Source organism: Ranitomeya variabilis, chromosome 6 (genome assembly GCF_051348905.1).
Source record: "Ranitomeya variabilis isolate aRanVar5 chromosome 6, aRanVar5.hap1, whole genome shotgun sequence".
In the NCBI taxonomy this organism is placed as follows: domain Eukaryota; kingdom Metazoa; phylum Chordata; class Amphibia; order Anura; family Dendrobatidae; genus Ranitomeya; species Ranitomeya variabilis.
Window position 1 is genome coordinate 34,239,322 of NC_135237.1, and position 28,000 is coordinate 34,267,321.

A 28,000-nucleotide genomic window follows, 5' to 3' on the forward strand; every position below is an offset into this window, starting at 1 on the left:
GGTAGTGTGACCTCGGGGCAGAGATACCTTGCAGGAGGTGCACACAGCAAAAATAACAGAGTGGGTCTTTCCAGTCCGTTTTTGCCTAGACTGTGACATCTTTGTGAAGTGAGCGTACTGGCAGGGGAAGAGAAAATCCTACTGAGTGCGTCTCACCAGGTTCTGCGGTGCTTGGCAGGGAGATCCTGAAGTCCTGTGCGCTGTGGTGCTGCAGAGCCGCCAGCGCACTTCCTGGTCCAAGATGGCCGCCGAGATGTGAGAAAGGCGCTTCTCGGGAACGAGAAGCGCCCAGAGAGAGGGGGGGGCGTGTCGTGGGCGGGCGGTGAATTCCCTGCTATGCGCGTCTGCCACCGCCCTCCTGCTGTATGAGGGTGGAGTCCGGCTCCGGGCCGGTAAACTGTGCCACTGTAGCGTCTGTGCCCCGCGGCTGCAGCGCCGCATTAGAAGGAGGATAAGGGCTCCCTGAACGGCGGTCCCCTGTCAGCTGGTCGGCCCCCGCACTTACCTTGTGCGATGGGGCCGATGCTCCATCCACCTTCACCTTAGTAGGGAGAGGGTGGAGAGCTTCTGCCGCCGTGCAACATCCGCTATGTTCAGTGGTGATGCAGTGGGCGGCTGCACGGACGCCATGACATTCTGTCCGGCTGTGCCCTGGCTCCAGGAGACTTAGGTGGATGATTAGTCCCCGTGGTCGCCTGAAAGGGAGGGAGGGAGATCGGAACGCTAAGGAACCGTCGCCACACTGGAAAGTGAGCCAGGGCTGGCATCCATCGACGCGGGAAAGGATACAGGAGGAACGCTCCATGTACTTGCCCGTTGTTGGTGCGGGAGAGATCAGAGCTGAAAATTTGCCTGTCGCTCCCTTCCGTTAAAAGCAAAAAATTGGTGGGGTCCTGAGGACCCAAGTGCCTCCTGAGACACTAAGTAAGAACTGGCTCTGGATTGTCCAGCCTGTGGGTGTATACTGCAGGGGAGGAGTTAATCTTTTGTGTGTGTTTAACTTAGTGTCCTCCTGGTGGCAGCAGCATAACACCCATTCGTCCTGTGTCCCCCAATGATACGTAGGAGAAAATAACACGTACGCCTTTGATAAATTTGGAGAAAAAAAATAAAAGTGGGTTGAGACAGATGTACACAGATCTCAATTCCAAAAACTCACAAACTCAGTTTACAGCCTCATATAAGGACCGTGAAATACGTCTGTCTGAACTCAACCTAAGACAGTTATCCTTTATGGTGGGTGTCAGAAGGAAATATGGTGACCAGATGTTGCATTCTGCAGACGTCAGGGTTCTGTACCGGATGGTGATGTTGTCCTGACATTGCCCTTCTGGACCTGGGTTTGTGCACGGAGCACAGTCACAGGTATTAGTCTTCTTCCCTAGCATTATCACCCTTCACACACAGTATTACCCTGCCCTCGTCTCTGGGTAACACTGAGGCGGAGAGCAGCCGGTCACTCCCTTCCCGAATTAACCATCCAATTGTTAAAATGATGAAATTTATTTTTCAGTACTTTGACAAAATACCCAGAAAATTCAAAACTTCTACCATTACAAAAATAGGATCTCTACATATGATATGTTCAATCTGCGACGCCGGTAACAGCAAATGTCCTCAGACATGACAGTCGTTTCCGCCTCCCGTTCCGTAATACATAAAAAGTTCCTCTCACCCCCTCCCTGCGATAAATACATATAAGTTAATCATTTAAATTAGAAATCCACATAATGTACAAGTCATCGAACGGCTGATTACAAAAAAAAAATAAAATAATACACAAAAAAAGCTGATATACAGAGATTCACACTGCCGGCTCTGGTGTCCGATTGTTCTATGGGCGGATGTTGGTCCCACGAGAAGCACAATGCGGGGAAAGCGGAAGCAGCGCACTGGTACAAAAGGCAATTCAAGTATTGCAAAAAGGGCATTATCTTCTTATACTGTAGTGTGTTGTGCTGTTTGTACTCGGCCCTGCGGAGGGGAGAAGATCGTGGTTAGGAAATGCAGAATACGGACTGCCTTAATAATAATAGTACCAGTACTGGTAGTGCTGTAATAATCCCATAAACCAGGACCCGTGCAGACATTCCAGAACACATGATTTAGGTAATGTTTCCTCGGTACTGACGTCCCCCACTACCAGCCCCACTAATATTAATGTCAGACGACAATGGTGTTGCTGAAAGTGAATTACAAATCCGATGGCAGCGATATGAGGCCGACACTTTCTGACATGAGTTTGCAGATTGTGTCGCCACAGATTAGTCTCATTTGATGCGGCATCTGTGGGCATTTGTAGCATGCAACTTATTATTGCCAATCACGGTATTTTTTTTTTTGCGTCATGTGCAAAAATCTGCAATCAAATTTTTCCCTCCAAAAAGGAAAGAAAATTTTCATCCATTGGAGGCAGCTACATTACACGCCAATGTCCGACCTTTTACCTTGCAACATGGCTAAGAATATTAACAGAGCATTTTTTCCAATGATCTGCATTTCTAAAAGCCCTCAGGAAACCTCCTCCCGCCCGGGACAGAGCAGAAGAGTCGACACGTGTGTGGGATCTCTCGACACCGTACCTGACGGCACACTTCCTAGTCGTTTCTGTAAGGCCTCGAGCCGCGCTATATAATCTGTGAGCGCTCGGTCAGGGTCGTAGTTCTGAAGATGGGAGCAGGGACTCAGATCAGAAGACGCATACCTGAAAAATAAAGAATAAATAAATATCACATCCACCGAGAAAATCCAGAATGATGGATCACGTGTCACATAACTACACGGAAACGCGCATGTTTAATTGTAAGATTGTCTCGTCCAAGTTTACATCAAACATTAGTTGGTTTATTTTATGCCAGATATGTGCATCTCAGTTCTGGTTCAAATATTATTACTCCCTTTCCCTGATGACGTCATGTTGAGAGCGCTGCAGCTAATCAGTGCCAGAGTCACTCAGAGCCACCGAGCTGGGTTATCGGCTGCAGCGCTATCGATACGACGTCTGCGTTGAATGTAATGTTTGCTAATAACAGTGTCATACATGTGGAACGTAATATAAATCATCCCTCACAGGCCACCACCGTACACTTATCACTGTATACAGTACAGACCAAAAGTTTGGACACACCTTCTCATTTAAGGATTTTTCTGTATTTTCATGACTATGAAAATTGTACATTCACACTGAAGGCATCAAAACTATGAATTAACACATGTGGAATTATATACTTAACAAAAAAGTGTGAAACAACTGAAATTATGTCTTATATTCTAGGTTCTTCAAAGTAGCCACCTTTTGCTTTGATGACTGCTTTGCACACTCTTGGCATTCTCTTGATGAGCTTCAAGAGGTAGTCACCGGAAATGGTTTTCACATCACAGATGTGCCCTGTCAGGTTTAATAAGTGGGATTTCTTGCCTCATAAATGGGGTTGGGACCATCAGTTGTGTTGTGCAGAAGTCTGGTGCATACACAGCTGATAGTCCTACTGAATAGACTGTTAGAATTTGTATTATGGCAAGAAAAAAGCAGCTCAGTATAGAAAAACGAGTGGCCATCATTACTTTAAGAAATGAAGGTCAGTCAGTCCGAAAAATTGGAAAAACTTTGAAAGTGTCCCCAAGTGCAGTGGCAAAAACCATCAATCGCTACAAAGAAACTGGCTCATATGAGGACCGCCCCAGGAAAGGAAGACCAAGAGTCACCTCTGCTTCTGAAAATAAATTTATCCGAGTCACCAGCCTCAGAAATCGCAGGTTAACAGCAGCTCAGATTAGAGACCAGGTCAATGCCACACAGAGTTCTAGCAGCAGACACATCTCTACAACAACTGTTAAGAGGAGACTTCGTGCAGCAGGCCTTCATGGTAAAATAGCTGCTAGGAAACCACTGCTAAGGACAGGCAACAAGCAGAAGAGACTTGTTTGGGCTAAAGAACACAAGGAATGGACACTAGACCTGTGGAAATCTGTGCTTTGGTCTGATGAGTCCAGATTTGAGATCTGTGGTTCCAACCACCGTGTCTTTGTGCGACGCAGAAAAGGTGAACGGATGGACTCTACATGCCTGGTTCCCACAGTGAAACATGGAGGAGGTGTGATGGTGTGGGGGTGCTTTGCTGGTGACACTGTTGGGTATTTATTCAAAATTGAAGGCACACTGAACCAGCATGGCTACCACAGCATCTTGCAGCGGCATGCTATTACATCCAGTTTGCGTTTAGTTGGACCATCATTTATTTTTCAACAGGACAATGACCCCAAACACACCTCCAGGCTGTGTAAGGGCAATTTGACCAAGAAGGAGAGTGATGGGGTGCTACAACAGATGACCTGGCCTCCACAGTCACCAGACCTGAACCCAGTTGAGATGGTTTGGGGTGAGCTGGACCGCAGAGTGAAGGCAAAAGGGTAAACAAGTGCTAAGCATCTCTGGGAACTCCTTCAAGATTGTTGGAAGACCATTCCCGGTGACTACCTCTTGAATCTCATCAAGAGAATGCCAAGAGTGTACAAAGCAGTCATCAAAGCAAAAGGTGGCTACTTTGAAGAACCTAGAATATAAGACATAATTTCAGCTGTTTCACACTTTTTTGTTAAATATATAATTCCACATGTGTTAATTCATAGTTTTGATGCCTTCAGTGTGAATGTACAATTTTCATAGTCCTGAAAATACAGAAAAATCTTTAAATGAGAAGGTGTGTCCAAACTTTTGGTCTGTACTGTATGTACCAGTAGTTAAAGGATGACCACAATACCTGTGCCTGGAATTCACAGTGGACTGTGGGGAATCAAAGCCAGATCGGGAGCGACACGACGAAAGCCTCTGGTCCCCGTACAAGTCCATACTGCCGGACGGATGATACGGGGAATCTGTCCTCACCTCATTACCTGCGATGGATATAATTATCAAGGTTACTGGCATTATAAAGACATAAAACGCTGCTACCTGAAGTAATGTACCATTATAATCACCAGACCCCCAAATGCTCTGTTACTATCGTATGTGAATTACCAGACATGGCTATATATAGAGGTGGGGGCTCCTCACCAGGAGGGGGATTGTGTTACCCAATACAAGTGGGTCGAGCTCTTGCTCATGTTTTATAGGGCTGTACCTAACCCCCATTCTATCACATAAAGGGACGGCGATGGGATCTGATCTAAGCCCTCCTTCCCCAATTACCTCTTTTATGCTACTACCCCATAAAGGGAATTCGATGGGATGTGACCAGAGCCCTCCTTCCCCAATGACCACTTTTATGCTACTACCCCATAAAGGGAATGCGATGGGATCTGACCTGAGCCCTCCTTCCCCAATGACCTATTTTATGCTACTACCCCATAAAGGGAAGGCGATGGGATCTGACCTGACCCCTCCTTCCCCAATGACCTATTTTATGCTACTACCCCATAAAGGGAAGGCGATGGGATCTGACCTGACCCCTCCTTCCCCAATGACCTATTTTATGCTACTACCCCATAAAGGGAAGGCGATTGGATCTGACCTGAGCCCTCCTTCCCCAATGACCTATTTTATGCTACTACCACATAAAGGGAAGGCGATGGGATCTGACCTGAGCCCTCCTTCCCCAATGACCTAATTTATGCTACTACCCCATAAAGGGAAGGCGATGGGATCTGACCTGAGCTATCCTTCCCCAATGACCTCTTTTATGCTATTACCACATAAAGGGAAGGCGATGGGATCTGATCTGAGCATTCCTTCCCCAATTACTTCTTATGTTACCACCTGATCTCTCCTTCCCCCACTGACTGCTTTTATGCTACTATTCCTTCCCTTGCAGATATGTTTTTGCAGTGATACCAGACCTGGTCTTACCCATGAGTTGCCCAAACCCATTGCGGTTTGCGGTTCCTGTTGCAGGACTTATCGCTCGCTGCCAGCGTCTCACCAGAAACTTCATCCTGAATGGGGGATATTAGCATAAGAAATAAATAGAGTCCTGGAGGAGCAAATAGGAGTTTCCCTGTCAACGTAACCATGCAGCTCAATTCATTACCTGGATATCGCTATTGCCACGCGAGCAGCAGAACGGAAGCGAGTAAAGGCTCTGGAGCGCTTAGTGATGACCTCCAGGTCAGTGCAAGACGGCTGCCCACCCATCCTGGCAATCAGCACCAGCGTGGCCTCCTCACACTCCTGGAACCCTCCGAGCAGCAGCAGGAGATACTTCTTCTGGTACACCAGAGCTTTCCTAAAGCTCTCCGACCGCAGATACTTTCCATACACTCTCTGCAAGAAGGACATGGAGCCAGTATAAGCTAAGCGATAACCATAATTTTACTTCCTCCCCCTCCAAGTGCTATATCTTTATTTATTTTTTGGCTGATAGAGTTGTATCAGAGCTTGTTGTTTTTGTGGCAACAGCTGTAGTTTTTGTTTTCTACCATTTTGGTGTCCAAACAACTTTTTGGTCTCTTTTTATTCCATTTTTGGGGGGAGAAGTGACCGTAAAAACAGCAATTCTGCCATTTCAATTCCTTTCCCGTTTCGGCGTTCATTGTATCGGATAAATATTATAGTATTTTATTACTTTGGACAACTATGCACATGGAAATGCCAAAAAGTTTTTTTTTTAGTTTTTGTTTCTCATAGGTGAACTGAATCTGCCATCACTTGCACAATACTATCATATTGCAAAATTACCTACCTCGCATGAAGCCAAGCCATTACCTCTGCTTCATACTGTGGGTGTAAAAAATGGCAATCATGGGGGCATTTACTAAAACCTTAGCAAGCATGACATTGCCACCTCATAATCATGTTATGGAGGGGGGAAGGAAGGACGATAAGAGTTGGAAGAGACCCATTCCATCATTATCAGTGGCATTTAAAAGGTTTAAAGGGCTGTCAGCATAGAGGCGCTCGGTGCACCCTTGATGTGGCCAAACAATTCAGTGCACCTTCCTACTTGTTTTCCATCAACAGTATCTTAGCCCTTTTCTGGCTCCATAAAGAGCTGTCAATCAAAGAAGAGGGGGCAGATATAGAGGGAAAACAAGTAGGTGGGAAAGTGCACTGAACTGTTAGGCAACACCAAGGGTACACAGAGTGTCTGTGCATGGCTTGAACAGTCATTCGGAGCGGACTGAATCCCTTTAATCTGCTGCGATCAGAGCTAGCTCCGATTGCAGTAGATTCAGATTTGGCTTTATAACACAACCGACTCATGTGCTATATGGAGAGGGCTCAGCTCCTGCACATGTATGGTGGAGGATGCCAAATGAAACATGGGCAGAGAAGGTACCCCAAATGCTGAGACCAGCCGTGGATGGTGCAAGGAAGACAGTTTAATTTCCCCTTCTGGAAGAGAGCTAATCTGCACATGGAAAGGATGATTGTGGCATGGCTTTTCAACTTTCAGTCACCCACACAGACTGCGCTAATTTCCCCACATCTACCTTCAGAGCAGCATTGTCCGTGTCCCGCCCGATGTCTCTCTGCATGGTTTCGGTTCTCAGCTCAGCCTTTACTTTGGAAAGCTCGGCCTCCAGCTGTTTTAGAGACTTGTGCAGGTTCAGTTTCTCTTTATTCCAGGCCTCTCTTTCTTCTGTAAATGAGTTGACGTTCATGGTCAGATCCCAGCTGGCCGGATAGGACTGCAGGATAGAAAGTGGAGGTGTCAACGATCGCCCCCAATCTTACATTATGTGGGCGTTTGTACAGCATGGACGACACTCACGCAAAACATATTCTCACACAAATGGATTTTTTTTTCCTGAACTATTAAAGAGTTACAAAAATGGCTCCCCTAAAATAAGCCAAGGGCATCAACGCATATTGTGATTAAGATGCCCGTAATGATGAGGCAGAGTGGGGACGATCACTATGCCTGATCATAAGGGGAGCTTGGGGACTTATGGCTGCACGTCTCACCTGTCCCTAGATATAGCCAAGTCCCAGCATGAACATTAACTCGCATTCTAGGATTAGTAGGATGGTCTCTGTTATAGGGGAACGTATCAGCAGGATGCAGGCTGCGTTCTACGACAGCCTGTATTCTGCCTACAGTGATACTTCTTGCCTGGCACCTACATGGTCTCCTGAGCCATCGATTGCCCTGTAATGGGCGACCTCTCCCTCCAGTCGGAGTAAGGCGTTCTGCAGATCGTTCTTCTCGTTGGTTAATCTGCTCACGTATCCGGTCAGCTCCGCGTTCTGCGTCAGCAGCTTCTCCGTCAGGGTGTTTCCTGACATACCTGGTGGTAACACTAGATTCTGGACAGAAAAGACGCGAATCACGACGTATTGAAATATCATGATAATGAAAATATATATATATATAAAAAATATTTAAAATCTGTAGTCTCTTTTCAAAACCTCCGCTTGCTGTCAGCCTTGCTTCCATTTCAACAGGCCAAGCCTGCAAAGTGACTAGAGGTCATCGAAAATATTCATAGGACCCTGGTTCAGCAACCATGTTGGTAGTCCGTGACCACCGAACCAGAGCCCTACCCTCAGTACCTCTTCTGACCAGTAGGCTCTTGTGGAGTCATGTAAGGGTTGTAATGGAATGACGTCGTGGAGCTTCATAATCAGAGGAGATGCCGGAGATTATGGCAGCCGGCATTGTGCTAGGCTGTATCAGCTACTATAAAAGTATTTATCATCTCACCTGTCCCTGCAGTGACAATGTGGACACTTGCTCCAGCTGACACATCACCTCTTTGATGGCATTTTGTGACCAAGCAAAATCGGTATCATCCGAAGCGTCAAATGTTGCCCTTCAATAGAAGAAAACAATTTATATATACACGACCACAATTACATCCAATATACTGGTGGACTGGAATATGAACCCAATGCTGCCATATTTTTAAAGGGAACCTGTCACCCCCAAAATCGAGGGTGAGGTAAGCCCACCAGCATTAGGGGCTTATCTTCAGCATTCTGGAATGCTGTAGATAAGCCCCCGATGTATCCTAAAAGATGAGAAAAAGAGGTTAGATTATACTCACCCAGGGGCGGTCCCGGTCCAGCCCGATGGGAGTCGCGGTCCGGGGCCTCCTATCTTCTTCAGATGACGTCCTCTTCTTGTCTTCACACTGCGGCTCTGGCACAGGCGTACTTTGTCTGCCCTGTTCATAGGATGTCATCCTATGAAGATAGGAGGCCCCGGACCGGACCGCGACGCCCATCGGATCGGACCGCCCGCCGAGGGGAGTATAATATAACCTTTTTTTATCATCTTTTAGGACACATCGGGGGCTTATCTACAGTATTACAGAATGCTGTAGATAAGCCCCTGATGCCGGAGGGCTTAGCTCACCGTCGATTTTGAGGGTGACAGGTTCCCTTTAATAGGAGCCTAGTAAAGTGGTGCAACTAATGTGAGGCTGGTCATCGGAGGATCTGCTACAAAAACATCCGGTAGTTGCAGATCTTACACCAATAAATGCTTCCATCTCCACACCCTAGCGCTTGTCATCATCTATAAAATGTATAATTTAAGTGTTACTCTAATTTAATAAAAAATATATATATATATATATATATATATATATATATATATATATATATATATATATATATATATATATATATATATAAAAACACAACATTTTATTGAAATACACAACTACACAATAAAATGTAAAAGTTAATAGTAAAGACAAGGAACAATGAAAGCAAGGGGAGGCTGATGAGGGACACAAAATAATGAAGATTAAAATACCAAGGGTAGCCACCAGATGGCAGAATACTTCCAAAGACTAATGATAACAAGTATGCATAGTCACATATTTATAAATATAAATTACATACATATTCTCATATACAGACATGGCCAAAAGTGTTGGCACCTTTGAAATTGTTCCAGAAAATTAAGTATTTCTCCCAGAAAAGTATTGCAATTACACATGTTTTGTTATACTTGTTTAATTCCTTTGTATCTATTGGAAGAGCTCAAAAAAAAAAAAAGAGAAAAAAGAAGCAAATTGGAAATAATTTCACCCAAAACCCCCAAACTGGGCGGGACAAAGTTGTTGGAAACTTTCAAAAACTGTGGGTAAGCAACTATGTTTAAAGCATGTGATTATCGTTCAAACTCTCCTGTGGCAAGTAACAGGTGTGACCAGATAAAATGGAGAGAAATTGACTCAATATTTGCATTATGTGCCACACTAAGCATAGAGAACAGAAAGAGGAGAAGAGAACTGTCTGAGGACTTCAGAGCCATAATTGTCGAATACATCAGCAATTCTCCATGCTTAGTGTAGCACACGCAAACACAGAATGCAAAGATTGAGTCAAGTTCTTCCCTTTTTATCTGGTTTCAGGTGTGATTTTCATATTGCCCACACCTGTTACTTGCCATGGGTGAGTTTGACCGAGCAGCACATGCTGGAAGCAGTTGCTTACCTACAATTTTGGAAAGTTGCCAAAAATTTTAACAGGACCATTTTGGGGGTTTTGTGTGAAATGATGTCCAATTTGCCTTTTTTCCTCTTTTTTTTTGTGTTGTTCCAGTACACATAAAGGAAATATACATGTGTATAACAAATCAGGTGTAATTTCTATAACTTTCTGGGAGAAATTAGTTCATCTCTAGTAGCTTCCATTGGTATTATAATCTTATTTTCATTATTTTGTGTCTCTCATTGGCCTCCCAATGCTTTCACTGTTCCTTGTTTTCATTATTAACTTTTAGATTTTTATTGTGTAGCTGTGAGTTTCAATAAAACATTTATTGTGTTTATATACATTTGTCAGATATTTCATTACGTTGGAGTAACACTTATATAATATATTAGGCTTTTCTGTGTGCTCTTGTCTATATTGGAATTACTTTTTGCACTATAGACTTCTATCAATAAAATATATCCTGATGGATCTCTTAGAAGAATCATGACAGGTCGTCAACTGCTTATGGTCTAGAAACTCAGATAGCCAATGGTTTTAAATGGACGTGCTCGTATAGGCCACTTCACGAGTAGCACAGGTCCTCCACCATCCAACCTTATCCCCCAAAATGGCTGTCAGATGGAAACTAAACCCTGCAGGGGCGATCATGAGTGCCAGAAGTGCTCAGTATGGGAACAAGACATTGAAAACGTGCAATGAGCAGAAGAATATTTCACAAATCTATATCAAGAGGATGGCTGGAGGTCTATGGTTGTCCCTTAAAAATGCAGTTTAATTGCTAATCAGTACATTTTACAGAAAGTAGGTCTACTTTTTCTTTGTTCCACCTCTTATGTTGCTTTCATTGCATGCCATTATTAGAGGCCCGATGTCTACAGCACCCTCTCACCTTCGAGTGGCTTTGGCTGCCAGATGTCTCAGTTTTGAGGAGACCTGTTGGAGCTTCCGTCTGATGGTGTCTACATTGAACTCAGTTCCGTCTGCACCGGGATCCCCGTTCGTTGCACTCAGAGGGTCTGGGCACAAAACATTTGGGACGCTTCCTGCTGGCTGGTGGAGTTCACTTCTTGCTCGGTCAGTAGATAAATTAATTGCACCCTGAAGGAAAAACAGATTAGGCAATCTGTCACTTTCTATAGGAACCATGAAGATCAGCTACATAAATCTGTATCCAGAGAGCGCCCCCTGCGTCAGAATTTAATCATAATGGATATGTAAATATATTATGACCCCCATTGGACATAAATATTGCAGCTGCTTCTCTGCTCTAGATTAATATGTCCCATATAGTTGTCTAAGGATTATAGCGGGTTTCTGCTTCCTTATGAAATGGCAGTCTTAATAATTCCCCTTGCTCAATTTTTCATTGACTATGCAATTTTCACATTGCACAATGTTTGGAGTAAATACTAGAGCTGAGCAATTTGATCTGTGCCCTAGCCCTGTGTCCAGTAAGGTAGCCAGTCTTCACTTCTGTGCCCGGCATCCTGGACCTCTGGCCAAGATGTCTTGTTGAAGATGCTGGGCACAGAAATGAAGTATGGCTTCCAAGGAAAACCGAGGCAGGATGCTGGACCAGGGAAGCAGAAACTGATCTCCAGTAAAAACCCCTCTGATTGTGACATCCCTTCCCCTACAAGCAGTGGGAATTAACGGATACACCTAGACCAGATAGATGACCACCCATGTCACTTATCTGGGGTAGACGTGGTAGCTACAGCTAGGTATTATGGTTACAGAATTCAAGATGCAAATAAAAAAAAAATTGAAGAAGAAATTAGTTTCATGTCATATAAGACAACTTACAGAAGATTCGGGGAGCTCAGTCCTTTCTGGGACATTTTCTTTGGTTCTATCGCTGCTATGGAGACTCTGAATTGTGTCTTTTAGGTGTCTCTCCTCTGCCCGGAGCCTCCTGATCTCCGTCACTTTGTCTTGTACCTGCCGCTGAAGCTCCTCCACCTCTGTCCTGAGCTCCTCCGTCCGTTTCGTGCTGAGTTTTGCAGCTTCTCTCTCCGCTTCTACCTCTTTTTGAAGTCGTTGTCTTTCCTCGTCCTGATTCTGCCTCAGTTGGACACTTTCCAGCTTGTATCCCTCAGCCTCTGTCACTAGCTCTAGGATATGATGATGTTTGGTGTCTAGCTGGGCCTGGAGGTCTCTCAGCAGCTCCTTGGCAGGATGGTGATCTTCTGATTCCCCACTTCCTTCGGTGCTCCGGACTCGAGCCTCAATGCCTTGCTTACATTCAAGGCCAATGGCCAGCTCGCCGGATCGCGTCCTCTCTGCAACCAGAAAAGCCTGGAGTTCTGACGCTTTGCTTCTCTCCTGGGAAAGTGCGGCTTCATACAGGCTTTCCTTGGTGGCGAGCTGCTCCTGGAGGCTTTTTACAAGCAGCTGCTCCTCTGCCAACTGCTTGCTGAAGTCACGAGTCTTGGTCTTCTGCTCTTCTAAAAGTATTTGGAAGTCCTAAAAAACAAAAATAATTTTTAGTTGCATTACTGTTGCTATCTGTTTAACTCAGGCCAAAGACACAATAATGGACGATAATTTATAATCATCTCTGTCTTTCCTTTTCCACTTCACATAGCGCTCAATGAGCAACACTGCCACAGTCTGTCAGACCCTGTGATCACCAAGTGCCCCAGGTATGGCAGAGCTGGCGAGTCCAAGAAAAGCCAAGACAGAGGCGTGTTTCTCCCTTATGACAAATATGGACGTCCCAGTTACTGTTATAGAGGAAGACTGCAAAATTCCTTCCAAAAATTAACTTGTGCATTATATTCCAGAGCTGCACTCACTATTCTGCTGGTGCAGTCACTGTGTACATGCATTACATTACTGATCCTGAGTTACATCCTGTATTATACCCCAGAGCTGTATTCACTATTCTGCTGGTGCAGTCACTGTGTACATACATTACATTACTGATCCTGAGTTTCATCCTGTATTATACTCCACAGCTGCACTCACTCTTCTGCTGGTGCAGTCACTGTGTACATACATTACATTACTGATCCTGAGTTACATCCTGTATTATACCCCAGAGCTGTACTCACTATTCTGCTGGTGCAGTCACTGTGTACATACATTACTGATCCTGAGTTACATCCTGTATTATACCCCAGAGCTGCACTCACTATTCTGCTGGTGCAGTCACTGTGTACATACATTACTGATCCTGAGTTACATCCTGTATTATACCCCAGAGCTGCACTCACTATTCTGCTGGTGCAGTCACTGTGTACATACATTACTGATCCTGAGTTACATCCTGTATTATACCCCAGAGCTGCACTCACTATTCTGCTGGTGCAGTCACTGTGTACATACATTACATTACTGATCCTGAGTTACATCCTGTATTATACTCCAGAGCTGCACTCACTATTCTGCTGGTGCAGTCACTGTGTACATACATTACTGACCCTGAGTTACATCCTGTATTATACCCCAGAGCTGCACTCACTATTCTGCTGGTGCAGTCACTGTGTACATACATTACTGATCCTGAGTTACATCCTGTATTATACCCCAGAGCTGCACTCACTATTCTGCTGGTGCAGTCACTGTGTACATACATTACATTACTGATCCTGAGTTACATCCTGTATTATACTCCAGAGCTGCACTCACTATTCTGCTGGTGCAGTCACTGTGTACATACATTACGATACTGATCCAGAGTTACATCCTGTATTATACTTCAGAGCTGCACTCACTAAACTCAAAGTCAGACATACCAGAGCAGATGTAAACATTGTACTTTGCATGCAAATCACGAGAACTTTGTGCCAGTGTTGAGAGATTTCAGCTCCCTGTAGAATAATGAGCGCTGCTCTGGGTTCAGGTTATAACTCAGGATCAGTACACGTTAAGTAATACAATCTAATTATAAAGTTCCTTCACTTGTTATGAAGGGGAGTAATATAAGGTACATTTGCCACAAGTGGAGTTACACTGTGTTCTTCTGTCGGTGGCGTCTCACCTCCAGCTCTTCCTTCTCTTGCCGCTCACTATGCTCACTTTTAGTCTTCTCCTTCTCCAGAGCCCACTGCAGCTCCCTGCTCCTCTTCTGCTCGTTCACCAGGGCGTCATTCATGCTGTCCAGCTCCTCTCGTCTCTTCTTCAGCTCCATCCTAATTACAGATGGAATAATTAGCGCAATTGAAGTCAGGTGCTTCAATTCAGATCATTAAAATCTGACAATCTGCTCTCATTGCGGGTAATGATTGGACAGCTGTGTCACGTGGCCTCCTGTGAAAAATCTGTATCAGGTCCCGACCACGTGCCATGTACAATACTGGTGCCAGAAGGTCCCTGGGGTTCCCGTAGTCACCAAGGGCCCAGGTTTCATATTTGCATCCTGTAGCGCAAAGCTTGGAAACCAGCTCAGGCCGCCATGAGGCAAGAAAGGAGTCTCAGGTTCCCGATAGATGACAGCCTCTGCATGTGCAAACATCCAGCATAAGAAATACATGAAACCACAAATATCCCATTACTGCTGAGCCATGTGAATGAGCTGCAATCCAGAAGGAAGGATACAGTCTCTATAGCGCCACCTATAGGCGCAATGAAGTACAGGGACACTCCCTTTAAGTGGCACCAGTGGAGCCCTAACTTTTTCCATTTTCCTGTCAATATGGCCATGTGAAGGCTTGTATTTTTGAGGGACGAGTTGTACTTTTGAACAACACAACTGATTTGAAAAAAAAAAATTAAAAGTGCGGTGAAATTGCAAAAAAAAGTGCAATTCCCATAATTGTTTTTTTTTTTTGTAATTATTTATTATGTTCACTAAATGCTAAAACTGACCTGCCATTATGATTCTCCCGGATATTTCCCTAGTTCGCAGATAGCAAACATGTATAGGTTCCTTTTCCTTTTTTTTTTTTTTTTTTTTTTTTTTAAATCAAGAAAATTTTATTAAAGCATATATTCAGAATGTAACAGTCTGACACAAACACCAGGCTGATACAAAAAATTCAATTCAAGTTAATATATTTTCCTTAAACAAGAACTAACACCCATACCCGAGAACCCCCCTCTCCCTCCCTACCTCCCCCCCAAACTTGGTTCTTTCTAATTTACCGTAAGTGGTGGAGAAAAATCCCAAATTCGTAAGAGAAAAAAAAAAAAAAAAAGAGCTTTTGTTGCCATCTTCTGAGACCTGTAGCGTCTCCATCTTTCAGGATCTGGCTTATATTTTGCACCCTGAGCTACTCTTTTTATTGATACAATTTTGGAGTAAATATGATGCTTAGATTACCTATTATTGCATTTTATTGCAATGTTGCGGCGGCCAAAAAAGCAACAATTCTGGTGTTTCGATTTTTTTTCTCGTTATGTCATTTAAACGATTGGATTAATTTATTTTATATTTTGATAGATCGGACACTTCTCAACGCATCGATACCAAATATGAGTACTTTTTAAATTGTTTTATTTTGAATGTGGCAAAAGAGGGAGGATTTGAACTTTTTAGGAGAACTGAAGCTGCGATCTTCCGATCGCTTGTACTACACACAGCAGCGCTGCAGGTGCATCAAAGTGTCAAACTGCAATACATGAAGCAACCAATGGACAGGAGTGGCGCTGTTTCTGATAGAAAGCAGTCACGTTTTTCTGCTCTAGGTCAGATAATTACGGCTAGGTCACCTGAGAGACTCGAGTTCTTTAAAGTGCTTGTGCTGCAGCTTGAGGGTCGATTCAAGTTCCATCTTGGTTAGTGCAAGTTCGTTCTTGATTTCGGCTGACAGGAGCCTCTCGGAGCCCAGCTGGTCGTGCAGCTCGCTGGCTTTCGCGCTCATGCTGTTGAGTTGCAGGTGCATTTCTTGCGGGATCGAGGACTGATCTTGCGGCAGACAGCGAGCAGCCCCTGTCCGGAGAGAAGAACAATTTAAGTTCTGGGTTCTGATACAATGTCCATGTGCTGCTCTCATTTTGGTCCAAAACAATAAAAGCAATGACAGATTTCCACTTTCTGCTATCTTCTTACGTTCTTGATTTTTCCCTCGTTTGTCAAATTTGTTAAAATTTTTGGAAAACTAGGTGACAACCAAGTGAAGCGTGAAGATGCCCTCGGTCTGAAAACACAGTGGCGGTAAGAAGAGGTGTCGAGAAACGTAGGGAGAACGAGCGGCGGAGATGAGCTTTGGTTGATTCTTTTTTGCCTATATCTTATGTTTATTATGCCCTGGGGTCTCTCCAGACCCCAGAGTCTAATAAGGGACATTCAATTCGCAGAGAAAAAATTTGCTGCTAATCAAATTTCCCAGTAAAATCCAGCACGTATAGAAGCAGGTGCCAAGATGTAGGAAAAAGTAGACGTGCGGACCCTCCATTCTCAGGACTGGTCTGACATCTTCTGATCGTACAGTGATGGCATACCCTAGCGATATGTGATCGCCTTATACAATGTGAATAATATTACATACCCTAGGAATATGTGATCACCTTATACAATGTGAATAACATTAATAAGATTGGTCATATTACCTTCAGTGTGATGCAAGGATTCAATACGAGGATTAATTTGCAGATTGGTCAACTTAGCCCGAAGATCCTGGATCTCGAGCAGCAAACTCCGCCGTTCAGCGTTCTGTATACAGTCCATGGCGTTAATCTGCTCCATGCCCTGAAAAATAAAGTAACATTTATTATACAATCAGTAGACATTAGAAAAATTAGTACGTAGTACTGCACTACAGGTACGCTATGCCCTTCTACAATCGTATACAGAGCTGACCCGAATTTGCACGGAGCGCTACGCCATTGCCGTAATGTGGCTGCTTAGTAACAATGCATCACAAAGGCAGAGATGGTCCTCCACCATGCCGAATGATTGCCGCCTTCCACATCAATAGGTAGACTTTGCATTTCAATTCACTGCAATTTTCCAAATCTCTGCTTCAGTCAGTGAGTGGAATTAATCGTATATATTCTTTAAGTATGAAAACCGGTTCCCAACTGAGGGTTTGCTACATTTCTACACACTCAAAGCTTCCCTCCTGGAGATACAGCAGCTTTCCGCTCTCCCAAATTTACTGCAAAATATCAGTAAATATCTTTTATAATGGATGATGACATTGTAGCAGCCCCTCATCTGTGACGGGATTAGGTCTGCATAGGAGATTTTATTTTTTTAACCTCTGGCTGTAAATAGAAAGGTTTCCATTCACTGAAAGCAAGAAGAGATCAGGAAGCCAAAATATATGACAGCATATAAACTTGCAAAGCTTTCCAGTCCAAAAAGATTAAAGTTTTTGTTTTTTTTTCCTCCAGATTGAAAAGGTATTCCCCATCCATACGATAGGGGGTAAGTTACTGATCGCTGGGGCACCAGCAGACGTCTGAGTGAAGTGGAGGTTCAGCATGAAAATCTCAACTTCATTCGTTGTCAATGGCAGAGACGATCAAAGCCAAGAACTGTTCTCGGGTATTTCTGAAAGGCCTAAGGGGATGAATGGAGCGGAGGCGTCACTGCTCAACGTACGCTCCATCACCAAAAAGCTTCATTCTAGAAAACGGCCAAGCGATGGGACTCCCAGTGATTAGCAAGGTATCCCCTATCAGGAGGATTGGGGATACCCTATAATTTTGGGAAATCCCCTTTCAAGATTTAATTAAGTTTGAAGAACCCCTTTAAAAACACTGCACGATGAGATCCATGGAGCATATCTGGTGCAGACAGCCACGTCCTATGACGGAGGAGTCACCTGTTCTTGCAGATGGTGCTGCATTTGGCTGACTAAGGCGGTGGCATCACAACTGCCCAGTGAGGACAACTGGGTATGGAAAGCAGCGAGAAGGGCGTCCTGCTCTCTACAGAAAACCTCCTGTATGGCGCGAAGCAGCTCTCCCCTCCAGTCTGGGCAGCGGTCATGAAAATCCGTCCTAGCATGAACCTAAAATACAAAGAAAACACAATTAAGAAAACTTCCAGATGCATGCGGCGCTCCTTTTCCCTTCCAAACAACAGCAGCAACACTCCACGGCAGAACCGGAGACAGAACTTACTATAAATCAATGGGGTCCAGGAGCCGGTGGGGCTCATCATGTGGCTTCTCTTACAAAAAGAGGCCACAGGCCACAATGGAGTGAAAAAGTGAACAGTGCCTAAGTTGTATTCAGTGTGTGCTCCTCTATACATTGTCAGGTGTAATCTGCCTCTAGCAGAAGACATCAAGATGGATTATGGAATGTGGACCTGACTGTCCCCGGACGGGAAGCGGGGCCGTGACCGTCCGGCGACAGGAAGCGGGGCCGTGACCGTCCGGCGACAGGAAGCGGGGCCGTGACCGTCCGGCGACAGGAAGCGGGGCCGTGACCGTCCGGCGACAGGAAGCGGGGCCGTGACTGTCCGGCGACAGGAAGCGGGGCAGTGACTGTCTCACCACGGGAGGCGTGGCCCCGACCGTTTTTTTTCACCGGGAAGCAGGGCCCCGACCATCTCACCACGGGAAGCGGGGGCGGGACTATGTCGCGGTACAGGAAGCGGGGGCGGGACTATATCACTGTACAGGAAGTGGAGGTGGGACTGTCTCAGTACAGGAAGTGGGAGCAGGACTATGTCTCAGTACAGAAAGTGGGGGCGGGACTATGTCTCAGTACAGAAAGTGGGGGCGGGACTATGCCTCAGTACAGAAAGTGGGGGCGGGACTATGTCTCAGTACAGAAAGTGGGGGCGGGACTATGTCGCAGTACAGAAAGTGGGGGGCGGGACTATGTCGCAGTACAGAAAGTGGGGGGCGGGACTGTCTCAGTACAGGAAGTGGGAGCGGGACTATGTCTCAGTACAGGAAGTGGGAGCGGGACTATGTCTCAGTACAGGAAGTGGGGGCGGGACTATGTCTCAGTACAGGAAGTGGGGGCGGGACTATGTCTCAGTACAGGAAGTAGGGGCGGGACTATGTCTCAGTACAGGAAGTGGGGGCGGGACTATGTCTCAGTACAGCAGGTGGGGGGTTGTCTCTACAGGAAGTGGCAGCAGGTCTTTTTCTGTCTGCTCCTGTTCTCTTGTCTATCAAATTGTATACAGACAAAACAGAAATGGGGGTTCACTTCAATATGAGGTATTGGATAAAGGTGGGTGCAATGCATTCTGGGAAGGGAAAGTTTCAGCGAGTACAGCTCTGGCAGAATGCTGATGAAGAGAAATCTCCAAATCAAAAGATTGTCAATTTACAAAGCCTAAAAATCGACGCAGTCCCTGGACGTTTTAGCCGAGTTTGTTCACATAAAGCAGCCTTCTCTTGTGGGTGATGTGTGTAGAGCATGCTGTTCTACAGGTTCTGGGTGAAATGACAGGTATGCATTAGAGGGAGTGTATCAGCACAGAATGACCATTCAAACAAAGCACAAGGGCTCGGGGCACCCTTTGGAGACGCTCAGCTTATTGGCAATGTTTTGTGGATTTTTTTTAAGACCATTTTTCTTGGATACTGTATATTTGTGCAGTACATGGTGGTATTATGCAGGCTGTAAATGGCGGTATTATCAGAGCACCAAATGGCAGTACTATGTTGGCTAGAATTACTAACATTTCCTCAGGACCTCATTCTCAACAGGGTTTTGTATACCCGGAGATCACTTTTACATGGTCGTTCATGTCTGGGTTGCTAAGAAATACACAAAAATACCAAAACTTGTAAAACTATCGCAGACAAACCTCTGGATCCTTGTAAATCTGCATTTTCCCAATCAAGTCTTTCAGTGAGGCGATGGTCTCTATTAAGGTTTTTCTTTCCTCGCGCCATGACTGGGTGTTGATAGTAAAAGATTTCTCCTTCTCGGGGCTGGTGGCTTCGGTCAGCGACAAGACCTGCATCCCCTCCTGATGGACGGCACGTAACAAGTCCTGTAGAAATGGCGCGGATTGTTAGTACAGGTATAAATATCGGGGAGGGGGTCATCTTCTATCATTGCAGCTGGTACCTGGATCTTGGTTGGAAGCAACACTTCTGGGACCTCATCTTCCACTCTCAGTCCTTCGGGAAGGTGGTCCGGACTTTGAGCATCGTATGTTCCGTGGCTCCAATCACATTCTATGTCCATAAGCCAAAAAAAAAAAATAAGTGAGAAGTAGGATTATATTATGAGCAGTTTAGAAGCCCGGGGCTCAGAAAAAACAAAATAGTCAAAGTCCCCATCATTGCACTCTGCTTATTCTCTACGGCTATGGAGGGCATCAAAACTGAATGTGGTGGACCGTAGACCCTGAGTATGAAGACGGTGAGTGTATGAGTTTAGTCTGGGGACTGAATATTTTACTGTTTCTAGGATGTGAAATTAGGGGGCTGATTAATTTATGGATCTGGGGTATAAATACATTTATGGGCCCGTTCTGGACTTTGCATTAGTTTAGAAGCCTTATGTCTAGTTCTGGGATCTGAATCAATTTCAGAGTCTGATCTAGGGCTGAATAAATTGAGAAGGTTTAGCCTGTGGTCAAAATAAATTAAGTGGTTTAGGTGTCTGGTCTAGGGTCAAAATTAATTCAAAGGTCTGACCGGAGTAAAAAAGGAGGGGCCGGGGTAAAAAAAAAGGAGGGGCCGGAGTAAAAAAAAAAAAGGAGGGGCCGGAGTAAAAAAAAAAAAAAAAAAAAAAAAAAAAAGGAGGGGCCGGAGTTAAAAAAAAAAAAAAAGAGGAGGGGCCGGAGTAAAAAAAGGAGGGGCCAGAGTAAAAAAAGGAGGGGCCGGAGTAAAAAAAAAAAAAAAAAAAGAGTAAAAAAAGGAGGGGCCTGAGTAATAAAAAAGGAGGGGCCGGGGTAAAAACAAAAGGAGGGGCCGGGGTAAAAACAAAAGGAGGGGCCGGGGTAAAAACAAAAGGAGGGGCCGGGGTAAAAACAAAAGGAGGGGCCGGGGTCAAAACAAAAGGAGGGGCCGGGGTCAAAACAAAAGGAGGGGCCGGGGTCAAAACAAAAGGAGGGGCCGGGGTCAAAACAAAAGGAGGGGCCGGGGTCAAAAAGGAGGGGCCGGGTCAAAAAGGAGGGGCCGGGGACAAAAAGGAAGGGTCGGGGACAAAAAGGAAGGGTCGGGGACAAAAAGGAAGGGCCGGGGTCAAAAAGGAGAGGCTGGAGTCAATCTGATATGTGGTCACAATAAACTGAGGGGTTCTGGTCTGGGGTCAAAATAAATAAAAAGTTTAGCAAAGGGTCAAAAATTAACTGAAGGGTCTGGACTGAGGTCAAAATTGACAGAGGGGTCTGATTAAATTTATTTAGTGGTCATTACTTAGTGATCTGGGGTCTGAATATTTGTAGGAGGTCTAGGACAAGTTTTTCCTAGTTAAGGGAATACAATAGATAACAAGCAGTCCTACGTAAAGACACTTTAAATGCACATTGATAACATGAACAATTAAACTAATCAATGCAAACAGCTCTTCTACATCTACACATATAGGCATCTATTTACTAGATAAAGAGTTGAGCAAAAAACATTTCCTTGATCTTGGTCTAGTGGGCATGTCATTAGTGGGGGCCGCAGGACCAGAGCCCTTCAAACCTATTTACTGACACTTCTGACTACTAGGCTCAGTGCGTTGCACCACAACAATGACGTTCCCACTCTACTGATCGGAAGTGGCGCCAGGATGCTGCAGGTAGTATCAGGAGTGCAGGGCTCTGCTCTGGGAGCCATGGACTACTGACGTTGCCGCTGGACCATCCCAAACCACATAAACAATCATAACTACGAATCATACAACCACATGAATATATTCATATCTTGGGTTAATAGAGAAAATGATCTCACCAATCGAGGCAGCGTCTCTGAGGTGATACGGTGTAGAAAGAGCAGAATCTGGAACGACTCCATCCTGGAGAAACACAAAAATCTAATTAGATTATAAAAAATTATAATAAAGGGAAAGAAGCCGAAAAATCCCTAAAGACTCAATATTAATAATCTATGGGAAAAAACCCCAAAACATAACCAAAGGTTGCATAGGATTTCTGTTTCTCACACCTGTCATATTGGATATCTAGATTAAAAGTATCATTTTTATTTGGGGACAATCCCCTATACAGCTATACCATTACTTTTTTATGGAAAAACATGACGACGGGTTCCCTTTAGAAGGTTTCAGAGGAATAAGACTGAAGAGTGTTCTGGGCTTTGGACCTGGAATTAGGGTCCACAATATAAACTTTACAGGGGTACTCACTGAAGATTTCAAGGTCTCGATAACGGCTTTAAGAGCTTCACACTCATTAGTAAGTGCCTGTGCAACGGCATACTGATCCCTCCTCAGAGTGTCCGCCTCGCTGATGTGCCGGGATTCCATGTCGAGGATCTCAGCCGCGTGGAGCTCTTGCATCTGGCTGATCTTATCCGTATAGAGCTCCATTAATTCGGCCACTTCCTCCGAGGTGTTGTTCAGGCGAGCGGACTCCATCTCCTTCTGGACTCCTATGTGCTTGTGATGGACCCGAGACGTCTGGTTGCTGTTGTTAACACTTGGGACTTTGTCGGTCTGGGATGATGATGATGTTGACTTCTCCTTGGTGGCCCAGTCTGGGCTTCTCACTCCATCTGTGAAATCTACAACCGGCATGGTCTGCTGCTCCTCTTCCTGAAGTTCCTTCTTCATATAAAACGCCAACTTCTCCTCGGCGTGGGCAAGACATTTCTTAACTTCTCGAAGGTCTTCTTCGAGATGTGCCAAGTTGGATTCTTTGACCTGCAGGATGTTTATGAAGATTGCACTTAAAGTGATCATCTACATGACATGGAGGCCACAATATTGCTGGAGGACCTCACAATCCTATAAATACACACAGTGACTGTCTATAATATCTGCAAATGGATGGGATTTTCCAGTCTTGCATGAGCCACAGAATAGGTGAAAATTTACTGAGGGGTTTGACTCCTGGGTCCTCCATGGACCCAGAGAACAAGGCTTGAAAGTGCCCTATTCTTGCTACCGCTCCATTCATGTCAACAGAATTGCCGGAGATGCCAAGTATAGAACTCGGCTTTCTCGGACATGTTCATAGACATTGAATGGGTATGGACAACGAGATATTTTAATGTTTTTTTTCTTGGGAATAGTGGACGGACACCCAGCGATCAGCAAGTTATAACCTATCCTGCAATTCGACTGCACTTGTAAATAGACCCTTATAACCAGTTAGAGACCTTCAGGCAGCAATGATTCTGAGAATATTTATAGCCCATTTTTGTCTTTTGCAAGCATTCCTACACAGTAGTAATAAAAATCCCCTTTAATGATAAGCAGGGACAAAATTAAAAAACAATGCAAAGGCAACAGCCGCAGGCCGGTCCCTGGTGCCCAAGGAGGCCCCTCTGCAACATATGAAGACACCAGTGGCACATAACATACATTTTGCATTGCGGGCGAATATTTTCAAGTTTCGGTTCTACCGCCTGGCATCGTACACCAGCATATAGGAACCCACATCCAATTTACAATACTTCACTGATGCATGCTATATTCAGTGTCAGTAATTTCACTATGAAGGTAAAGCAGCAATCATCCCCCCACCATCAGCTCCTCCTTGAGTTTCTCCGCCATTTCTCTGTAATGGCACAGCTCTTCTTTGGTAGCCATCACTTCTGCTTTAGTAATTTGCAGCGTGTTTTCCAGATCAGTCACAGTGTTGTCCTCGGACTTTAGAACAATTCCCTGTGGATACGCAAAAACCTCAAATCGTATAAACAATATACTTTATGTGATGAAAACGTTTAGTGAGTACAATAATTTTTTGTAATTAAATTATTAAAAAAACTGAAAAAACTTTGAAAATAACTGTCACTAAAAATCTCTTAGTTTTAGGTTTCTACAATTCCTAAGCACAGCTATAGGTCTCCATGGTTACAGACTACAAACAAACCCTGCGTAGTCGGATTTTACAGTCAGGTGTTATTCCCTTCCTTCTACAGTCACAGAACTGCAGGTCTTTATTATATATATCTATAGAAATATATTTCTGCAACAATGGTCTTTTCACTAGCCTGTAAACACAAAAAAACAAACATTCACCTGGGATAGTGCAGAGTCCATCACTCTTGATTCGCCTTCAGTCTGGTTCAGGTCCATATTCCTTGTATAATTTTCCAAGACTTGCCGAAGGTCATGGAGTTGTGTCTCCTTCTCATCTGCCTGCTGATTTGCGATATTAACCTGTTCACGTTCCACCTGTAACTGCTCATGGAGGTCGGACAGCTGTTTCTCCAACTCTAAAAGTCTCATAGAGAGCGCAGATAACTTTGACTCTGTTTCCTCCTCCAAGGAAGGTTTAGAAACAAGAGCCTGCATTTTTCTGGCTTCCTGCTCCAGTCGGTCAGTGCCATCATCCTCATGCAATTGTTTAGTGTGCACCTGAATGGCTTTAAGCTGGGCGTCACTCACAAGAGCTGCGGCCACTTTTTCCCTGAGTGTGTCCTCCATGGCTTCCATCATTTGACCATGTTGATCGCTTTCAGCTTTGACCTGCTCTTTCAGCATTTCAATCTCTTCTAAATACAGCAAAATTTCCAAGTCTCTCTCTTTAATAACGTTTTGCACTTCCTGTAACTGGTCCTCCATGGTGTCTATTGTGTTCTGCATGGTCTCCTGTACGGAGGTGAGCAAAACTTGGTTGGCCAAGTGCTGTGCGGTCTGGTCTCTCAGGAGGGCCTCCTCCACATCACCATGGTCATACGTTTCATCTCCGCTAGACTTGCCTGGCAAAGACTCTTGTCCATCTACACTGTCCTCAGTAAATGGCAATTGTCTTGATTCTTGCTTTACAACTAGTGAATTGGTCACAGTGGTATCACCATTCATCAGCAATCTCGATGCCTTCTCCTCATCTCTAAAATGTTGTGCGTCACTTTCCGACTTCGCTTTAGATGACATCTTTAGTTCAGCTTCAGCTAATTTTTGGTTGAGCGCTTCAATCACATCGCGTAGCTGGTCGATTTCCATTTTTTGCTCGCTTAACTGTTTCAACTCCGAATCTTTCTGTACTATAAGTTTCTGAAGTTCTTGCAACTGTGACTCCATGTCGAGGGTACTATTTTGTGTGGTCTCCTCAGTGGATGTCACCATCACTTGCTTTTCCATCCGTACTTGTTTTTTATCCGTCTCGTGAAGCTCAGCTTTAGAGGCTTCTTCAATGTTCCTTTCTATGTGTTTTTTATGCTCTTTTAGCTTTTCTAGTTCTTCCTTTAAGGCAGTCATTTCCATTATCTTCTCTTCAAGCTCCCCTCGCAAGTCACTTTTATCATCACACTCTCCCTGCAAGTCTCTGTTCTGTGTGATTTTTGGTTTATGGCTGATCTGACTTTCCCCATCCTTCCTTGCAGCACCAGAATTCATCTCTTCTTTTGATAAATCCTTGATCACCTTCTTCAGTTGCGCAATCTCTTGTGCTTGCAGGTCTTTCTGATTCTCACATTGCAACAATTCTATATCCTTGAGATTTATGAGGTTTTGAAGTTCTTCTATGTGCAACTCCATATCCTTTGCAGTTGTCTCCTCTATGGAGGTTGACCCTTCCAGACTTGGTGCCTCCCTTTTGTTTAATTTTGGTTTTGGCCCCATCACTTGACGTCCTTCAGAATTTCTAGACTCGGCACCTTCTTTTTCATCTTCAGATCTTTGAAACAGTTTTAGTTTTGCCAGTTGCTCTTCCAACAATGCCATCTCCAATCTCGTTGTCTCCAGCTCAGCTTTTAGTTGATAGACCTTAGCTTCATCTTCACCAACTTTTTGCAGAGGAACTTCATTTTCTATGGCCAGATCTTGGTGGTAAGTCTGACTTAATCCATCTTTTGTTTTGATGTCTTTTATCTTTTTTAGCTCTTCTTTTAACAAAACTATTTCCACTTTCTTCTTCTCAAATTCTTCCTTTAAGGCATTACCACCATCTGAGTTTTTCTCGTCCTCGCTTTCGGAGCTTGGATCTCTAAAGTTTCTCTTACTTTCTAAATCCTTTGTGGTGAGTTGCGAATCAATTAAAATCTTCTTTTCTTTCGAGGAGTCTCCCTGCACCTTCTTCAACTGCTCAATCTCCCTCATTTGTTGGTCGAGTAAGTCTTCAAGATTTGTGTACTGCAACAATTCTGCATCTTTCTGATGTATAACACTTTGAAGTTTTTGAATCTGTAACTCCATATTCTTGATTGTAGTGGTGGTCTCCTCTGTGGATCTAAATATATCTGGAGTAGCTTCAGGGGGATCTCTTGCCCCTTGGAACAAAGTTTGTTCTTGATCAGCCACTGTAGGACTTCCTATGCTTGTTTCAGATTCCTCGTTGTTTTCAATAGGCATTTGCAACAATTTGTGCTTTTCCAACTCTTTTTCCAGCTGGGTCATCTCGATTCTAGTCTTCTCGAGCTCTGCTTTTATTCTAGCCAGCTCACCCTCATCTTGCTCTACCCTCTGCAGAAGAACTTCAGAGTCTTCTATTAAGGTTTCCCTTTGACCTTCCTTGATCATCTTCTCATCATCTGCCAATCTCTGCTGTAAATCTCTGACCACATAATTTAGTCGCTCTATTTCCTGATTTTCGAGCAGGGCTGAAGGGCGATTTGTGAACTGCAGGAGCTGTGCATCTTTCTCCTGGATGCTTGTCTGCAGATCTTGCACCTGAATCTCAAGTCGATGTATTGCATCCTTGGAAGCTTCTTGCACAGATACAAGCAAGGCTTCCACTGCCAAATACTGAGCAGTTTTTGCTCGTAATTCCTCAGTCAATCTCTCGATATAGAGTGGGGCATTTCTGTCCTTCTTCACGAGATTTTCTGAAGGTTCTTTGGTTCTTACCATGTCCTTGTTTCTAGGTTCCTCATCTGTATTACTTTCTTCAGTGTTTGGAGATAGAATGAGATTTTCAGGATGAAGCTGATGTGTAAAACTTTCCATTTCTTTATATTCAAGTTCAAGCTGAAGCCTTTTGACTTTTTCTTTCAGGTCTTTCATTGCTAGCGTTTGTTCTTCCAGCATTATAATTTGCTCATCCTTCATTTTAATAATGCCCATCAGTTCTTCCAACTTGGACTCCATATTCTGTAGCGTAACCTGCGTCTCCTCCGATAGAGTCTCCGATAATTTATTTAATGGTATAGTTGAGATCTCGTTCCCCCGTCCATAATTATTAGTGCTCTCATGACTCACTGCCATATTGTTTGTCGATGGTTTGCTTGCACTCACGCTCACTTCTTCCACGATAGCAAACGGTGCATCTCCTTGACCAAATAATGGCTGTAACATTTCCTTCCCGGCAGCCGTGTCTTCAAATTGGTGTTTATCAGCAAAGTCCACAGCAACTTTTCGTTCTATACGAGACAACTCCTCTTGCAGTTTTTCTATGACTTCATTGAGCTTTTCTATCTCCTCTTCGTTGCTCTTCTTCAGTTGCTCCTGGTCACTTTTTAGGCATTTAATCTGACTTTTGTAAGCCTTAATTTTTTCATTATTTTCTTCAATCACCTGAAAGAGTAAAGATAAAAAGTAATATACCAATGATTTTGCTTTTGTATGCAACACAAAAAATATAATAACCGCTGCAAGCAGGTCTTGCCTACAAGACAGTGATATGATTAAGCCTATGAGACCTGAAATGCTTCAGTAAAAAGTCTCTAAAGGATAACCTTAAAAATA

At 44.3% G+C, this 28,000-nt stretch overlaps 1 protein-coding gene across 4 annotated transcripts in view; it reads right to left on the bottom strand.

Moving 5' to 3' along the window:
* Positions 1 to 1,775: 1,775 nt before the first annotated feature.
* The window catches only part of AKAP9 (A-kinase anchoring protein 9), a 215,368-nt gene continuing 189,143 nt past the window's right edge, over positions 1,776 to 28,000 (bottom strand). For all 4 annotated transcript variants that reach the window (XM_077268210.1, XM_077268209.1, XM_077268212.1 and 1 more), the window contains 20 exons: positions 24,395 to 27,829; positions 23,897 to 24,037; positions 22,556 to 23,071; positions 22,144 to 22,207; positions 20,324 to 20,433; positions 20,058 to 20,246; positions 18,106 to 18,294; positions 16,886 to 17,024; positions 16,046 to 16,265; positions 14,376 to 14,526; positions 12,197 to 12,856; positions 11,280 to 11,488; positions 8,643 to 8,751; positions 8,063 to 8,245; positions 7,429 to 7,626; positions 6,027 to 6,259; positions 5,846 to 5,931; positions 4,761 to 4,893; positions 2,583 to 2,704; positions 1,776 to 1,974 (listed from right to left, as the gene is read on the bottom strand). In XM_077268210.1, coding sequence (XP_077124325.1) covers positions 1,931 to 1,974; positions 2,583 to 2,704; positions 4,761 to 4,893; positions 5,846 to 5,931; positions 6,027 to 6,259; positions 7,429 to 7,626; positions 8,063 to 8,245; positions 8,643 to 8,751; positions 11,280 to 11,488; positions 12,197 to 12,856; positions 14,376 to 14,526; positions 16,046 to 16,265; positions 16,886 to 17,024; positions 18,106 to 18,294; positions 20,058 to 20,246; positions 20,324 to 20,433; positions 22,144 to 22,207; positions 22,556 to 23,071; positions 23,897 to 24,037; positions 24,395 to 27,829 — 7,131 coding nt within the window. In that variant the 3' untranslated portion in view covers positions 1,776 to 1,930. The remainder of the gene's footprint in view (positions 1,975 to 2,582; positions 2,705 to 4,760; positions 4,894 to 5,845; positions 5,932 to 6,026; positions 6,260 to 7,428; positions 7,627 to 8,062; positions 8,246 to 8,642; positions 8,752 to 11,279; positions 11,489 to 12,196; positions 12,857 to 14,375; positions 14,527 to 16,045; positions 16,266 to 16,885; positions 17,025 to 18,105; positions 18,295 to 20,057; positions 20,247 to 20,323; positions 20,434 to 22,143; positions 22,208 to 22,555; positions 23,072 to 23,896; positions 24,038 to 24,394; positions 27,830 to 28,000) is intronic.